The sequence below is a fragment of the Palaemon carinicauda genome, chromosome 37 (assembly GCF_036898095.1).
Source record: "Palaemon carinicauda isolate YSFRI2023 chromosome 37, ASM3689809v2, whole genome shotgun sequence".
Lineage (NCBI taxonomy): Eukaryota > Metazoa > Arthropoda > Malacostraca > Decapoda > Palaemonidae > Palaemon > Palaemon carinicauda.
Genome location: NC_090761.1, coordinates 42,281,129 through 42,299,885, shown reverse-complemented (window position 1 = coordinate 42,299,885; position 18,757 = coordinate 42,281,129). Strand labels below are relative to the sequence as shown.

The window sequence follows — 18,757 nt, the reverse complement described above, 5'->3', positions numbered from 1 at the left end:
GCAACTTAGAAGTCCTAAACCCCTCTTTTCTATTAGATAAATTGGAAGTTATGTGAGATAAATTTCCTACCTTTGCCCTCAGTTGTTAGACGGAAACTGACGTCTGGCAGATAGTCTACTAAATTTAAGATAATGAGTCTATGGTAGCATTAAAGGATAGTGTAATTTAAACTTAAACTATGATTAACGTGGACTTATATTATATGGAAATATTTATTGTTATATTTTTCAATGCAATAAGTGGGTTTTCTTCGTATAGTAATTTACAGTATTTGTACGATGTTATATATCGACATTGCATTGCTGTACTGTAAACATTGACAACGAGGTTTGTGGTTTTATTTTTAAAAGTAAATTGCTCGTATCTTTTGCTTTGTTCGTCGTTATCAGAGCGGCTGTTCATCAGCAAATGGTCACAGTGTATGTACGATTCACATATCATTCACCCCATTTGTTGATGAACATACCCAGTTTTTCAATGAGCGAGTAGGCCAAGCTAGTCTATGTCCAAAGTTAGACCAAATACTGTACTAGATCACTCCACAAGCTGTTCCACGTCTGATAGTATTTATGGCAGTAGTAGTATTTTTTCATGACATGCTCTCTCAACTTAAGTAAACTTGTTCATACCTACATAAACCGGTGAAGAGAAGTTATCTTTGCTAACTAATAATCTCTAGAAAAATAAGAGGTGTTCTTGGCATATTTTTAGGTATTTTGAACAATTTTGATGACGATAACTCTGAAACTTTATTTTTTAAACTATGTAAATGCCTGAAATACCATGTTTCACAAGGGAAACAAAAATAGATATCCCCTAACCTAAGCTTCCCACTTAACCTAATCCAAGACATTTTGTTCATTCATACCACAAGTGCTAAGCAGCCTACATGCCTCACAAGACACCTCGTAGAATAATCCTTTCGTTGCAAGTAAATGAAGGAGTTCCGGTGTTTTATTAGGTGTTTGACTAATTTTAGTGGCATTAACTGCCTGCTAGCTAATGTCTTCTGCACCATTATCTTGAAGCTAGCCACTCTGGTAAATGTTTACCCATTCACTGGCATGGGTAAAGAGTGAAAACTTGCATATTTTACCTTAATTTAACGTGCGATGCCGTATTACTACTCATCTGGAGCCTTCAACCTCTCAAAAACCTCCCCACCTAACCTAACCTAACCTAAGATTCTCTGCCCTCAGTCATACATCATTGTACCTGTGATCAGTGAAAAGACAAAGTAATATACTTTGAGTTTTAATCTTAGGTTAATTTTTTTTAATCTGGACCAGGGGTCTCCAAAGTGGTCAATATTAGGTGCTACTATAGCGTGAGGTCTACCACACTGTAGCGTGAGATCTACCTCCCGTTAGTACTATAGCGTGAGGTCTATTGCTGAATTATTCGTCCCTCATAGATAATACACATTTCATACATTTGTTTAAGCAATAAACAGTTAATTTAACATATCTTAGAAATGACTTAAATAGATAATTGGATTTCTAATTACATTAAAAAAGGAATAAAGGTAAAAATAAACATATTATCATATATTTCCATACATTTATTCTAGCGATACACTCTTCGTACATCAAACATGTTATCATATATTTCCATACATTTATTCTAGCGATACACTCTTCGTACATCAAACAGGTTATCATATATTTCCATACATTTATTCTAGCGATACACTTCGTACATCAAACAGGTTATCATATATTTCCATACATTTATTCTAGCGATACACACTTCGTACATCTTATAAGAATGACACAAATAGATCATTGGAATTTTTTCTCATCACCTTCCAGCACATATGGCGGTAGACCTCACACTATAGTAGCACCCAATATTAAGAGTGTGGAGTGGGTTGACAAAGGCTTTGGTATTAAAAAGGGTGTCGATAAAAGCCTGGGGTCTATTGAACATTTGCCCCAATACTTATCATTCGTACAATGAATAGTAGTACAGTACATTGAAGGCTACAATAAAATATGAATTACTACAGCACCTTGAAGATGGTTTTAACTGTTCTAATGCAGTTCTGACAAGCAGAAAATGTAATATACCATCAAGAGCTAGGTGACTTGAATTGTACTGATTATTCCCAGTAATGTTAACCTATTCAAGGAATGGATTTATTTGCTGCTTTGTCTTTATTTTGTTTAATATTTATAATGATTCTGAACCTAATTTTTTCATTATTACCATCATTATTGTTTGTTATAATTATTAATACTGTATTATTATTATTATTATTGTTGTTGTTACTCTTAATATTGAAAATAAAAAGAATAATGATAAAACTTGTAAATAGAATTAACGTAAGCAAGAAACAATGAATAAAAGGGAATGTATACCCGTAAGTAAAGTCATTGTTATTGATGTTATTATAGGTTTCTTATTTCTTTATGTAAACATCAGGGTTCGATGAGGAATTAAGGACTACATGTAAGGGTCGATGGTCCAAAACGTTTGTAGAGCCCTGATTTGGACCCTTTTAGTTAGACAAGACTCAATGGTCATTGTGGTTTTTACTGAGGTTGTTTATGTTTAATTAACTAATTCTAACTTACTAAAGTCAGTGCAAGGCTGTTGCTCTTATTGAATTAATTTATATTACTTTACAAATCACCAATATCACAGGATGCAATGAAACTACTACGTACTTGAAAATTTCAATAATCAAAAGGTAATCAATAGTCACCAATTAATTCTAAATTGCCATAGTATTAAGTATCATTATCAAAAGACCTTATTTGTTAACTCTGATTTGTGATGTTCAGCATGTTAACATTGACTCCCATAATTATTATTTGCAACAACTCTCCTTATATTTACATTTAAAGCTTTGTAACTAAAAGCATTTACTTGATGTTCATTTATTTTGTATTTGGCTTCATAATTGATATATTTAACAAAATCCTTATGACCTATCGTTCCTACATGTATACAAACAATCGTCCAATATTATTATTACTAGCTAAGCTACAACCCTAGTTGGAAAAGTGGGATGTTGTAAGCCCCATTTCTCCAACAGGGAAAATAGGCCAGTGACGAAAGGAAATAAGGAAGTAAATAAACTATATGATAAGTAATGAACTATAAACAATAAAAATAGAATATTTTAAGAACAGTAACAACGTTAAAACAGATCTTTCATATATAAACTATAAAGAGACTTATGTTAGCCTGTTCAACATAAAAACATTTGTAGCAAGTTTGAACTTTTTAAGTTCTACTGATTCAACTACCTAATTAGGAATATTCCACACCTTGGTCACAGCTGAAATAAACCCTTTAGAATACTGTGTAGTATTGAGCCTCATGATGGAGAAGGCCTTTCTTTTAGAAATAATTACATACCCAGTAATACGAAGAGGATGATACTGTCCAGGCAGATCTGAATTTAAAGGATGGTCAGAATTTTGAAAAATCTTATGCAAGATGTATAACGAACTAATTGAACGACAGTGCCAGAGATTAATATCTAGATCAAGAATAAGAGATTTAATAGATCGGCAGTTCTTGTCCAACAAATCAAGATAAGAATCAGCAGCTGAAGACCTGACAGGAGATCAATACTGTACTCGAAACAAGGTAGAATGTAAAAGTCAAAATACTTCTTTAGAATAGATTGATCACCAAAAATCTTACAAGACTTTCTCGATAAGCCAATTTTTTGTGCAATTGAAGAAGAGGCAGCGCTAAAGTGTTTCTCAAAAGTAATTTTTCAATATTTAACTTAGCCGGTGATTATATAGCTGCAACTCTGTTGCCCGACAGACAACTCTACGGTAAAAACTCGCCAGCGATCGCTACACAGGTTGCGGGTGTGCCCAACAGCGCCATCTGTCGTCCAGATACCCAGTACTCAATGTAAACAAAGACTCAATTTTCTCTCTGTCGAGCTATCGACAAGACGTACTTACTCGCTGTTGCTAAACTGGAGTTTTTTCACAACTAATTGGTGAAGTACTTTATTCTAGTTTTGAGCTTTCGCTATGCAGGTGTTTTATCTTCATCTTAAATCTTGAACTCGTTTTGGATAGATTTAATTATGGTGACAAAGAGAGTATGGACTTTCTTTCACTTTTAAATGGCCGACTCTTCCCTTAGACGGAAGTGTGTTTAGGCTTTCAGTAATTATCTTATCACGTTATAGATTTTCCTCTATATATTTTATATCTCTCCGCCTTTATTAGGCCTCTTCGATTAACTTTCCATTTATTATAAACATATAAAAATAATTTTAATGTTTTGTTTATATAGACCTTTCCTGAGAGTAGGCGGTCCTAACTTGGAAACCGAAGTTAATCAACGTTGAGCCCTTTATATCGTAATTAGCTTTTAAAGAGCTAAGGATTTAAAACTTTTTAAATTTAATATTTTATGAAAGAATTTCTTTGATAGTCTTCGTACTGTTTTCAAAGATGAACTAACGTTTAGTTTATTTATGCTACGCAGTTGTTGACGTTCAGGACGTTCAACATGCGCTCTATCGTTACGATAGAGAGAGAGTGTATCACGGTTTCACTTTGCAGTAAGAGTAAATCGATTCTGACGTTTTGTTCATTCTTTCTTAGCTTAAATGTTTTAAATTCTATTTTAAAGGAACTTTTTATTTGAAAAACCTTTCAGTTTTTTCCTTTAGTCAAATAACATGTTTTTTTGACGAAATATAATTGGGCTCTTCTCTTAGGTGCGAAATCAAGAGAGAAAGAGAGAGAGAGATAGAGACGGAGGGAGAGAGAGGAGAGAAAACGTTCCGTTCAAGCGGGTAACGTTGTTCTCGAGTTACTCTCGTCCCTAGTCGCTGTACGGGGAAGAAGGATAAAACGTTTTTAGTTTTTTATTCTCGTCCCCAGGCTATGTGCGGTGAGAGATTGAAAACGTAGTTATATGAACTAGTGTTTAGTCTCTTTCCCAGCCACTGATTTTTTTTTATCTTAAAATATGTTTTCTGTTTTTTGCTGGTATTAATGAGCTTGCATTATACGACTGATTTCGCAATTACTACCTTTTAATGAAGGGTAGAATTGCGTGTTTCAGGTAGAAATCAGTAAAAGTTTCGATTCCAGTGAAATAAGTGCAAAACAGAAAATCGAAGTGATAAAGTGATATGCGCAAAGTGTTACAGTGTTGCGTCCGAGGGTTCGTCTGTTCGTGCCTGTCGTTCACCTAGTCCGGGACCTCTTGCATGCTCCCAAGCCCAGGGGAGAAGTAATGTCAAACGACTTATGGGTTCGAGAGGCCTTGATCAACGAACAGACGTTTTCCCTCTATGGTATCGGGTGTATCTTACCAAGATCTCCCCTACCATAAGACGAGAGAGACGTTGTTTCTCCTCGTCATCCGAAGGCTTTTCGCATAAGAAACCTGTCACAAGGTTTCGAAGCCCTTAAGCGAAAGTCAGTCCTTTCAGGACAGGTCCAGCGTCCTGGTTACAACCATTAGGACAGCTCTGACCCTATGCAGTCATCGGATAACTGCTCGCCGCCTAACAAAAGCGTAACACAGACTCCGAGAGTCTTTTTTTGTTGGCAAAGTGTTGCGGTCACAGACGTTACCCTCGTCTCTTACCACAACCATTTCCGTTGATCCTTAATGGGTTGTATGGCAAGACATGCAGTATATGCTTGCCTCCCTTATGGAAGACTATTCTGCCGATTAGTCCGTTGAGTCTAGCCGTTTATCTCATCGATATCCTGGCTTTCAGCCAACCTAACGTTCCTTTGTGCTTACTGTTGACGTTGGCGTAGCTTAGTCACGTCAGTCAGGTTGTTTAGAACCACACTCGATGCGGTCTCGTGTGGTTTTTCAGCCGCATTTGGACGTTAGGCCACTTGCTGATGCTCCTGTTGACGTTCAAGACGTTCACTAACAATCGGAGTTGACTTGTTTTGACGCTGTGCGTCAACCTCCGTATTCTAGAGTTGTTTTGACTGCTCAGTCTAGGCAGTCAAAGCAGTCTCGAGTGGACGCTGTGCGTCCTCACGCACCTGTTGTGGTTGACAGTTCAGTTGTTGACAGTTCACAGACTGTCAAGCAGTTACATGACGTTGCGTTCTGGTCCGCTACTAATGCACCAGTGAGTGTGGACTCTGCTTGTAAAGCATTGCCACCACGGTAGGTCTCTCCCTTGCTTGAGACTCAGCTTTTATCGGACAAGGTTCCTGTAGATGAGGAAGTTGCTGTTCCCCCTCCTACTGATATTCCCTTGAGGACTCTGTCAGATGGAGAGGAGCCTAAAGCTGCTTAGCCTCCTATGGACTTTAATTAAATCATGATGATTTTTTTTAAGGATCTTTGTCCGGATCTTTTTGTACTGCTGCTCCTCGTTCGCCTAAACGTCAGAGCTTACACTAGGCCTAGCTACTTCGAAGCCGTTGTTTTTAAGCTAGTGCTCTCTCGCTCTCCTAGAGAGCTTTACGTTGGCTAGGCGACTGGTTTTTCACCAGGAGGAGTTTGGGGGATACAGCCTTTGCTTTCCCTTCTTTAAACTGGTTTATAGAGCAAGAGTCTGATATGACACGAGAGAAGTTCTCGGCTTGGGAGTTCATGCCTCTGCCCAGATAGACTTCTCAATTCTCGTAGACTCTCCCTGGCGCCTGGCCAGGAGACGCTCCAAGTTGTTTACAGGTCAACTTCACAGCTGTTTTCAAGCCTTTGAAGTTTTGCTGTACAATTATGTCATGCATAACAAGGCTTTCAGGGATGGTAAGCGGTACCGCCTCAGTCGCTAACCCCGTCTGTTGCCACACCTGCTCCCGTAGACCCTAAATGGGCTTTGCTGCAAGACATGCAGTCCAAGCTTGCGTCCTTGATAGAGGACTTTAATGCGGAGAAGGTTGCTACCGAACCTTCTGGCCAACAACCTTCCAACCGGTCGGTTGTGCGCCCTGTTGACGCTGAGGTAACCTACTCGCGTCTGCCAGTTGAGGTGGTTCCTCCACCGATGCGACCCAGTGTGGGTTGCCAGCCGCACGTTGACGTTAAGCAACGCTCGGAGGTGGTTGTTGACGTTCAGGACGTTCAACAACCAGCAGAGGTGACTTGTTTTGACGCAGTGCGTCAACCTCAGCAACCCGGTAGGGTGTTGACTGCACAACCCAGACGGTCTAGACAGTCTCGGGTTGACGCTGTGCTTCCTCGTGCACCCATGGTTGTTGACAGTTCACAGACTGTGCAGCAGTTCCATGATGTTGCGTCCGGCTCCGTCACGCATCCACCAGTGCGACCGGACTCAGCGAGCCAGACGTTGCCCACTCCGTTGCCGTTTCCTCATCAGTTTTCGGATGAGGAACCCTCTGATGAGGACGTTGCTGAACAACAAGACGATCAGCCCCCAGAATAGATCAAGCCCTGCTATCCATCCAGAAGATGCTGAAGAAGGAACGCTGCTCAGTCAGGCTGTGGATGAGTCTGGTAGGGACGCTGTCATCCGTGGAACAATTTGTGTCACTAGGAAGACTACACCTCCGTCCTCTTCAATACCATCTAGCTTTTCACTGGAAAAAGGACAAGACGCTAGAAGCGGTCTCGATCCCGGTTTCCGAAAAGATAAAGTCTTGTCTGACTTGGTGGAAGGACAATATCAACCTAAGAGAGGGTCTTCCCCTGGCTGTTCAGACTCCCAACCACGTTCTCTTCTCGGACGCATCGGACGTGGGCTGGGGCGCGACACTAGACGGTCGGGAATGCTCAGGACTGTGGAACTCGAGTCAGAGGAGCATGCATATCAACTGCAAGGAGCTGTTGGCAGTACATCTGGCCTTGAAAAGCTTCAAGTCTCTCCTTCGAGGCAAAGTGGTGGAAGTTAACTCGGACATCACCACGGCCTTGGCGTACATCTCCAAACAAGGAGGTACCCACTCACTGACGTTGTACGAGATCGCAAGGGACCTGCTCATCTGGTCAAAAGGTCAAGACATCTCCCTAGTAACGAGGTTCATCCAAGGCGACTTGAACGTCATAGCAGATTGTCTCAGTCGGAAAGGGCAAGTAATTCCAACCGAATGGACCCTCCACAAGGATGTGTGCAAGAGACTTTGGGCCACTTGGGGTAAAACCATCCATAGATCTCTTTGCAACCTCGCTGACCAAGAGGCTTCCAATCTATTGCTCTCCAGTCCCGGACCCAGCAGCAATACATATAGATGCTTTCCTCCTAGATTGGTCACATCTGGATCTCTACGCATTCCCACCGTTCAAGATTGTCAACAAGGTACTGCAGAAGTTCGCCTCTCACGAAGGGACAAGGTTGACGTTAGTTGCTTCCCTCTGGCCCGCGAGAGAATGGTTCACCGAGATACTTCGATGGTTAGTAGACGTTCCCAGTAGTCTTCCTCTAAGGGTAGACCTTCTACGTCAGCCACACGTAAAGAAGGTACTCCAAAGCCTCCACGCTCTTCGTCTGACTGCCTTCAGACTATCGAAAGACTCTCGAGAGCTAGAGGCTTTTCGAAGGAAGCAGCCAGTGCGATTGCTAGAGCAAGGAGAGCTTCTTCCATTAGAGTCTACCAATCGAAGTGGGAAGTCTTCCGAGACTGGTGCAAGTCAGTTTCTGTATCCTTGACCAGTACCTCTGTAGCTCAAATAGCTGTTTTTCTCTTATACCTGAGAAAAGGACGATCCCTTTCAGCTCCCACTATCAAGGGCTACAGAAGCATGTTGGCATCGGTCTTCCGGCATAGAGGCTTAGATCTTTCCAAACATAAAGATCTGCAAGACCTCCTTAAGTCTTTTGAGACCACCAAGGAGCGTCGTTTGGCTACCCCTGGATGGAATTTAGACGTGGTACTAAGATTCTTCATGTCAGACAGGTTGGAGCCGTTACAATCAGCCTCCCTGAAAGATCTCACTCTTAAGACTCTTTTCCTGGTATGCTTAGCCTCGGCTAAAAGAGTCAGTGAGATTCATGCCTTCAGCAAGAACATAGGATTTTCGTCAGAAAAAGCCACTTGTTCGCTACAACTTGGTTTTCTAGCCAAAAATGAGCTGCCTTCTCGGCCTTGGCCTAAATCTTTCGATATCCCCAGCTTATCGGAGATCGTAGGCAATGAACTAGAAAGAGTCTTATGCCCTGTTAGAGCTCTTAAGTTCTATTTAAAGCGTACTAAACCTTTACAAGGCCAATCTGAAGCTTTATGGTGTTCAGTTAAGAAACCATCCTTGCCTTTGTCAAAGAATGCTTGGTCAGACTTTATCAGATTGTTAATACGAGAAGCTCATTCGCATCTGAGTGAGGAAGACCGAACTTTGCTTAAGGTGAAGACGCACGAAGTTAGAGCTGTAACAACTAACGTGGCCTTTAAGCAAAATATATCTCTGCAAAGTATAATGGACGCAACCTATTGGAGAAGCAAGTCAGTGTTCGCGTCATTTTACTTGAAAGATGTCCAGTCTCTTTACAAGAACTGCTACACACTGGGACCATTCGTAGCAGCGAGTGCAGTAGTGGGTGAGGGCTCAACCACTACAATTCCCTAATTCCATACCCTTTTAATCTTTCTCTTGAAATGTTTTTATTGTGGTTTTTTGGGTTGTCCGGAAGGCTAAGAAGCCTTTCGCATCCTGGTTGATTTGGCGGGTGGTCAAAGTCATTTCTTAAGAGCGCCTAGATTAGGGGTTTTGATGAGGTCCTGTTGTATGGGTTGCAACCCTTGATACTTCAGATCCTAGGGGTCGATCAGCATCCTAAGAGGATCGCGAGGCTCCGTAAGGAAGACGTACTTAAAAGGCAGAGTAATTGTTCAAGTCGACTTCCTTACCAGGTACCTATTTATTTTGTTTTTGTTATTTTGATAACTTCTGAAATGAAATAAAAACTCTTAGCTCATAAAAGTGTAAACATATATTGCTGGTCTCTACCCACCCCCCTGGGTGTGAATCAGCTATATAATCACCGGCTAAGTTAAATATTGAAAAATGTTATTTTGATAATAAAATAAATTTTTGAATATACTTACCCGGTGATTATAAATTAAAGGACCCTCCCTTCCTCCCCAATAGAGACGCAGTGGGACGAGGAGAAAATTGAGTCTTTGTTTACATTGAGTACTGGGTATCTGGACGACAGATGGCGCTGTTGGGCACACCCGCAACCTGTGTAGCGATCGCTGGCGAGTTTTTACCGTAGAGTTGTCTGTCGGGCAACAGAGTTGCAGCTATATAATCACCGGGTAAGTATATTCAAAAATTTATTTTATTATCAAAATAACATTTTACTTTCAAGAATCACGCCTAAAGTTTTGAAAGAGCCATACAGAGTTAAAGAAACATTATCAATGCTGAGATCTGGATGTTGAGGAGCAACTATCCTTGACCTACTTACAGTCATATTTTGAGTTTTGTTAGGATTCAACTTGAGTCCCCGTAATTTGCACCATCTCTATTATGGGATTCAGCAACCCCAGGTCTACAGTACATTCAGGAGATGGAATTGATGCAAAGAGTAGCATTGATAGAAGTATTATTTTTAGCATAGCTGGAACTCTGGTGTTAAGTAATTACTGAGAGGTGTCTGGGTAACCCTGCCCCCTCGCCAGCGCACTGATTAGCCACTTATCTTCCAGAGTGATGCCTCTGCCAGCAGCAAAAACATCAACTCTGACTACTGAAGAGAGAAGGAAGGAAGAGACTTTGCCCTCCTTATCCCAATCCTGTATTTTTTACTTTGTTCCCTGCCGCTGTGTCTTCTATGTCTCGTCCCTCGTAGTTAAAGAAGAGCATATGGCCTAAGTCCTTTTGGACTTCTTTCAGTCCTTCTTCACATACGTGTTGTATAGTTGAGGATCTCCCCCTATGTGCTGACGACTCCTGCAGAAGGCGTTCGTAAGGCTCTCAATTCATTAGACAGTGACCCTTTTAGAACCCGTAGAGGATGAGAGGTATTCTCCTACAGAGAAGATTTTCATAATACTGTGAGAATTTTGTCACCTGAAACTTACCCAAGTGTATGAACTCCGCTAACTTTAGTATTCTTTTCACGAGCACTGAGTGCACATTCATGTATACGTGCACATCCTTTTTCATACTCTTAACCAATTAGTTCTTCACGCATACGATAATTGTCATACGTATGCTCCTCAGCTATGGGCTTTTCACAGGCTGCATCTTCTTTACTCAATAGATCCAGGAGAATTAGATCTGCATGCATACGATTACCCACTCGCATACAGGCTCCCTTGTGATCATTATCATCCACACATATGAGATTGCTATGTTGTAGGAGTTCAGCTGAGAATTCTAGGAAATCAAGCGCTTGGTCCTCACACTCCAGGTATTGGCACAGTCGGTCCTCTTAGATATAAACATCACACGCAGAACACTGTTGGTCTGATTCTCCACGCATGAAGGCTTTGCCTGCATCTTACCAGCACACAGAATGCTAATGCCTCAGGTCTCTCAGGGATAGTTCCCCATCAATGTGCTACTTACTTGTTATATCCCCGCACGCTATAACTTTACAAGTTAAGTCCCCGAGCACCAGATCCCCATGAGCTAGATTGCAACACACTAGATCCCCATGTACTAATTCCCCATGCACTACATCTTTACATGTAGGATCCCCACGCGCTACATCCTCACCTGTTAGATCCCCACGTCCTATATCATTACACGTTGGCAGAGACACTGGGCTGACCCTTGGGTCATGAGTGTCCTTCAGGATGGTTATTTGCTTCCCTTTCTGGACCACTGGCCCCCTTTTCTCTTGTTCGGTTTGAGTTCCAGTCGGATTTCTCAACATCAGCAAAAGCCCTGACCTTGCAGGCAGAAGTGGATATGGTGTTGGAGAAGAATGCACTCAAAATCATGTGAAACTGATCTCCGGGCTTTTACAGATGTCTGTTCCTAATGAAGAAAGCAACAGGGTTTTGGAGACTGTTCATTGACCTTTCTCCGCTGAACAAGTTTGTTCATCAAACGAAGTTCAGGATGACAACAGTATGGTTTGCGCTGTCTTCCATCAGACAGGGAGACTTTATACTTTCGGTAGATTTGAAGGAGGCGTACTTTCAAGTGCCTGTTCATCAGACCTTTCGAAAGTACCTACGCTTCTCCGTTAATGGTACGGTGTATCAATTTGAGTCTGTGTTTTGGACTGTGTACTGCTCTTCAGATGTTCACTCAGGTGTTCATCATAGTAACCACTTGGGCCCAGTAGCATGGGATATATCCCCTGATGTACAGTATACAGATAATTAGTTGATCCTGACCTCGTCAGAGAGACATTTGCTTCAGGATTTAGATGGCCTCGTTGTACTTTGCTATGATCTGGGGATTGTGGTAAACTTGGAAAAGTAAAGTATCATATTCCAACCAGAGGGTGAAGGGCTTGGGCATGCTGATAGATTCGGCAGCAGTGAGAATCTTTCCCATATACTATCGCATCAACAAACTCGGGGAGGTTCTGCAACCATTCCTGTCTAAGACAGTTGTTCCAGCTCAGCAGTAGCAACATTTTTTTCATACATCAGTCTTCATTGAAGAAGCTTGTTCTTTTCAGGCATTTCCACCAGAGATGTCTTCAGTGGTGCCTGAAGCATCACTGGGTAGCCAACAGCGATCCCTGTTCCTTTCTGTGCCTGTCACAGGAGGTCTGGAGAAATCTTGCCTGGTGGCATGATGAGAATTAACCTCACTATGGGAGTCCCACTTGACTACTCGCTTCCGGATCTGCGTTTGTTCTTGGATGCATCAAAGGATGGGTGGGGCGCACACCTGGAAGACCTGGTCGTATCATGAATATGGTCGAAGAAGACAAGCATCTGTACATTTACATCCTCGAAATGCAAGCGGACTTCCTAGGCCTGCAATCATTCCAAGAATGTTTGAGGAGGCGCTATGTAGTGCTGATGAGCGACAGGTCAACTGTAGTGGCCTATGTCAACAAGCAAGGAAGGACGGTATTTGCACCTCTCCTGCAAGTTGACAAAGCAGATGCATGTCTGGGTGGTGTGTCACACCATAGAGTTATCAGCAAGGTACATTCCGGGCAAGAGGAATGTTCTAGTAAACACACTCAGCCGTCAGGGGCAGGTTGTAGGAGCAAAGCAGTCTATACATCCTCTCGTGGAGGAAAAGCTTCTTACCCTTTGGGGCTCTACAGGAATCAACATGTTCGTGATATGTCTGAACAAGAAGTTTCCTGTCTTGTGCTCTCCCGTTATAGGCCCATGGGCAGTATTTAAGAGATGTTGTCTAACACCCCTGTGATCACATGGACGGCTACACCTTTCCCCCATTCAGCCTGGTTTAATCAACAGGGTTGATTACACCAGGAATTAGGATGACCCTGATGGCTCCCCAATGACCACATGCCGAGTGGTATCCCGATCACCTTCTCTTCTGGTCGAGGTCCTGAGAGAACTGCACCCCCCTGGCCCACTCTCCTCTCTCAACTGCACTGGTATGGGTATCACCAGTTCTTAGAATCGTCTCTTCATGAGTCGAGACTATCCAGCGTCTCCTCAGATCAAATGTTTTTTTTGCGAGGCACTGCATAGGAAATGTCTTGATACCTCCAGAAGACCATAACCTCAGACCCCATGAATGGGATGTGACCTTAGTCCTCAACACCCTTATGCATACCCCTGTTTTGAGCCCTGTCCGACAGGGATCTTACACTCAAGATTGTCTTCTTGTTAGCATCAGCAAAGAGAGTGAGCGAGTTGCACAGTCTCTTGTATGTAGTCACCCACACTTGTGTATGGAAAGGTCTTCTTTAATTTTTGTTGTTGTGGCTAAGACACAGAATCCAGGAGTGCATGACCCCAGGTTTAAGTTGGTCTCCATCCCCTCCCTCTGGGAGCGGTCGAGTGGTGGTGAAAACAAAATGCCCTTGTATTCTATAAGGTCTCTGCAGTGCTGACTGAAGAGGACCCAACACCTTTGGCCTGAGTGTAGAAGACTGTTTGCTACCACTGGTAGGTCCAAGAAAGAGGTTTTAAGGAACACAATATCTTTTTGGCTCCGTGATATGATCCGTTGAGCTAACGCCTCTGCTTACAAGACTGTTGAGGCAACAGTCAAGATCAGGGCTGAGAAAACCTGTAGGTGGGCCAAGTATGAAAGGCAGGTGTTTGGAAGAGGCAGACCACCTACTGTTTATGGCCTTTTATCTGAGAGATTGTACCCACAATCCCTTGACACTTTTATGCTTGGATGTGTGGTGGCTGCTTAATTCATTGTGTAGCAAGCCCAGCTCCTTACGAGGACAGATTGCATCTCTTCTATGGTAACAGTATTGACAAGTCTGGAATGATTGTAGTATAACTGGCTCTTCTTCTTCATTCTTCTGCCCTTTCTTGTGGTCAGTAGTGAAAGTGTTACAACCTGGTCTGACTAGATGGGGTTAAGTTACAATTCAGAGCTCCATTCTTTGAAACCAAAGAAATATATTTTCCCATCCCGTATGTGAGCTTGGGGATGTTGTATCTTATACTAACCCAATACTCATATGACTAGTATTCGATTCAGCCAACATTTTTCCCTCGGGGAAAACATTTATTTGATTTCGGTTCGGTACATTGTATACACCCCAGGTCCTATCAGTCTTATCATCCCTATAATAAACAGATAGGGGGTGTTAGAGTCTTCGCTTCATTCTCCTGAGACCAAGGGTGAGAGAAGTTAAAAGAATCTTCCAGTTTTGATTTTAGGGGGACTTCCAACCCTCAAAGCAGTGAGGCTCCCTAATTAAAGGACGATGGTTTGTATGTTGCATAGGAATAAATATCAAATCCTAAAAGTAATTTTTTTTCCAAGCCATATAAACCTGAGCTTTTTAATATATCACTCCTCTTGAAACTACCCCTTTAAGTCCTGGGTCAAAATAGCAAAAGTGAATAGAGAACCAACTGTAAGGGGAGAGGGGCTTTGCCCCTCACCCTCCCCTGTCAGATAACTTCTTGTTATCCATTTCAAATACCAGCCTGCACTGAAGTAATCTCTTTAATTAAAGGACTCAGATTTGAATGGCTACAAAAAATACAAATTAATTTAGAAATTCTGTATATTTGGATTGCAGTTACTGCAGAAGTAATGTTTAGCACCTGCTTCAAAGTATTGCCTTTTAATTTAAGTTATTTAATTTGAAGGATAAGCATTACCTGTACAGTATTTGATATACTGTACAATATTTTTCCACAGAAGATAAAACAAGAATTCTATGTAGTATACTGTACTGTTTAACAGAAAATTTATTAACACAGTATGACAATTTTTGGCATATAGATTAAAAGTCCCCGTGTATTTTATGGAACACCAGATATTGTTTGAATTTTCTAAGCCAAAGTATTTTATTTTTCAGCATTGATTATCTGTAACAGAGGAATAGAAATGGTATTAGTCATAGGCCTCGAAGGAAGTGCCAATAAGATTGGCATCGGTATTATAGAGGATGGCAAAGTACTTTCAAATCCAAGAAAAACCTATGTTACACCACCTGGGCAAGGATTTATTCCTCATGATACAGCAAAACATCACCAGGTATGTTTTATTTAGAGTTTTTCAATATCAAACTTACCCGATGATCATATAGCTGCATCCCTGCTGCCCGACAGAAAAAGTCTACGGGAGGAATACGCCAGCGATCGCTATACAGGTGGGGGTGTATATCAACAGCACCATCTGTCAAGTAGGTACTCAAGTACTCGATGTCAACAACGAACCAATTTTCCCTCTGTCGTGCCACAGGCAAGACCTACTGAATACGCCGTCCCTAACTGGTTTTGTTTTCACAACGTTTTGGTGAAGTACACTATTCCAGTTTTGAGCTTTCGCTATGCAGGGGTTTTATCTTCATTTCAAAACTTGAACTCGTTTTGGATAGATTTAATTTTGGTGACGAAGAGAGTATGGACTCGAAGAGAGTATGGACTCTCTTTCACTTTAAATGGCCGACCCTTCCCTTAGACGGAAGTGTGTTTAGGTTTTTGGTAATTTTGCTTAACAAGTTATAGATCTATTTATTTTATTTCTCTCCGCCTTTAAGGCCTCTTCGATTAACTTTCCATTTATTATAAACTTATAAAAATTAATTTTTATGTTTGTTTATATGCGACCTTTCCTAATAGTAGGCGGTCCTTACTTGGAACCGAAGTTAATTAACTTTGAGCCCGTCATATCGTATTTACCTTTTAAGAATTTATACCCCTTTTTAATTTTATGTTGTTGAAAGAATTTCTTTGATAGTCTCGTACTGTTTTCAAAGATGAACTAACGTTTAGTTTTGTCTCCGCAGTTGTTGACGTTCAGAACGTTCAACATGCGCTCTATCGTTACGATAGAGAGAGAGTATTTCACGGTTTCACGTTGCAGTAAGAGTAAACCGATTCTAGCGTTTCGTTCATTCTTTCTTAGCCTAAATGGTTTAAATTCTAAATAAAGGAACTTTTTATTTGGGAAACCTTTCAGTTTTTTCCTTTAGCAAATAATATGTTTTAACGATATATAATTGGGCTCTTCTCTTTGGTTCTAAGTCAAGAGAGAAGAGAGAGAAGGATAGAGACGGAGGGAGAGAGAGGAGAATAAACGTTTCGTTCAAGCGGGTAACGTTGTTCTCGTTTTTTTACTCTTCTCCCTTGTCGCTGTAGGGGAAGAAGGTAAAACGTTTCTAGAGTTTTATTCTTGTTCCCAGGCTTTATGCGGTGAGAGATTTTAAACGTAGTTTATTTGATCTAGTGTTTAGTCTCTTTTCCAGCCACTGAATTCTTTATCTTTAATTATGTTTTTCTGTTGCATTGTAAACTGTTTTCGCAATTACTACCTTTTAATGAAGGATAGGATTGCGTGTTTCAGGTGGAAATCAGTTAAAGTTTCGATTTCAGTGAAATAAGTGCAAACAGAAAATCAAAAGTGATAAAGTGATATGCGCAAAGTGTTACAGTGTTGCGTTCGAGGGTTCGTCTGTTCGTGCCAGTTGTTCACCTAGTCCGATACCTCTTACAAGCTCCCAAGCCCAGGGGAGAAGTAATGTCGAAGGACTTATGGTTCCACAGGCCTTGATCGACGAACAGACGTTTCCCTCCGTGGTTTCGGGTGTATCTACACACGTTGCCGACGTGATCACCCCACCCACACAAAGACGAGAGAGCCCATTTATTCCTCGTCTGCGGAAGAGGTTTCTCGCAGAAACCATGGACCAATCTTGCTGCTTTTTTAATGCAAGTCGGTCCCTTCCGCGCAAGTCCAACGGCCTAGGTGTAGCCACTGGGTCAGTTCGGACTCGCTGCAGTCATCCGACGACTGCACACCTTCCGAGAGAGGCAAGGTGGTTCCGCAACAGGCAGTAACTCCGTCTGTTGCCGCACCAGCTGTTTTAGACCCTCAGTCACAACGGACAGTAGCTCCGTTTGTTGCCGTCTTTTATAGACCCTAGTGGTCTATGCTGCAGATATGCAGTCTCAGCTTGCTTCCTTCATGCAGGAGTATCGTGCTGAGAAGGTTGACACTGCACCTGTTAACCTACAACCTGCCGCGGTTGTGCGCTCAGCAGATACTGCGGCTGCCTGCTCCCACACTCCACCTGTGAGAGCTCCACTACCGATGCGCAGTCGACCCTGCCAGACGCATGTTCATGCTGCACCCTCCGTTGACATGCGTGAGCTACCGCATCAGCAATGGGAAGGTGCTGTCAAGCTGCCGTGTTTTGCCGCAATGCGGCATGATCCGCAACCCACGGCAGTCCCTCCCACGCACCAGCACTCCGCTTTTGTTGTTGCCAGCTCCCACACTCCGACTGCGGAGCAGGGTTGCCAACTCAAATTTTCAAATGTCGCTAGATAGGCTTGCAAAAGTAGCTAGAAAGTAGCTAAAGTCATATGGAATTTCTCTAAAGAAAGTAGCTAAAATAGAATACTGTAAAAAAGGCAATGAATTAGCACAAAATCGCTAATTTGGCAACTCTGCTGCGGAGAAGGTTGACGATGCACCCGTGGGCCTACAGCCTACCACGGTTGTGCGCCCGGCATGGCTGCCTGCTCCCACACTCTTGTTGTGAGAGCTCCTCCACCCATGCACAGTCAACCCTGCCAGACGTATGATGACTCCCACAGACACACGGAGCACTCCGTTGCCGTGCGTGAGCTACCACAAGCTGCCGTGTTTTGACACGGTGTGTCAGCCTCCGCAACACACTGTGGTTACCGCCACTCGCCCGCAGCAAACTAGTCAGTCAGGAGTTGAGGCTTCCCCACACAACTTTGGTTGTTGCCAACTCACAGACTGTCAATCAGTTACATGACGTTGCCTTCTGGTCTGCTACTAATACACCAGTGCTGTATGTCCTCACGCTCCTGTTGTGGTTGACAGTTCAGTTTTTGACAGTTCACAGACTGTCAAGCAGTTTCATAACGTTGCCTTCTGGTCTGCTGCTTATGCACCAGTGAAACCCTCACTGAGATAACCTAACTTTTCTCGGACATGGTTCCTGTAGATGAGAAAGTGCTGTTCTCCCTCCTTCTGATATTCCCTTGAGGACTCTGTCATTTGGAGAGGAGCCTTAAGCTGCTTAGCCTCCTATGGACTTTAATTAAAGCATAACATGCTTCCAGGGAGGGTAAATGGTTCCGCTTCAGTCGCTACCCCGTCTGTTGCCACACCTGCTCCCTTAGACCTTGGGCTTTGTTGCAAGACATGCAGTCCAAGCTTAGTCCTTGATAGAGGATTTTTTACGGAGAAGAACCTTCTTGCCAACAACCTTCCTACCGGTTGGTTGTACGCCCTGTTGACGCTGAGATTTCCTACTCA

At 42.4% G+C, this 18,757-nt stretch overlaps 1 protein-coding gene across 2 annotated transcripts in view; it reads left to right on the top strand.

The window, feature by feature from the left end:
• Positions 1-227: 227 nt before the first annotated feature.
• The window catches only part of Tcs3 (Probable tRNA N6-adenosine threonylcarbamoyltransferase Tcs3), a 52,696-nt gene continuing 34,166 nt past the window's right edge, over positions 228-18,757 (top strand). The window contains exons 1-2 of one of the 2 annotated variants that reach the window (XM_068360347.1): positions 228-328; positions 15,318-15,496. In XM_068360347.1, the coding sequence (XP_068216448.1) occupies positions 15,347-15,496 (150 nt within the window). In that variant the 5' untranslated portion in view covers positions 228-328; positions 15,318-15,346. Of the gene's footprint in view, positions 421-15,317; positions 15,497-18,757 lie in introns of both variants that reach the window. The other variant, XM_068360348.1, reaches the window with a different exon arrangement.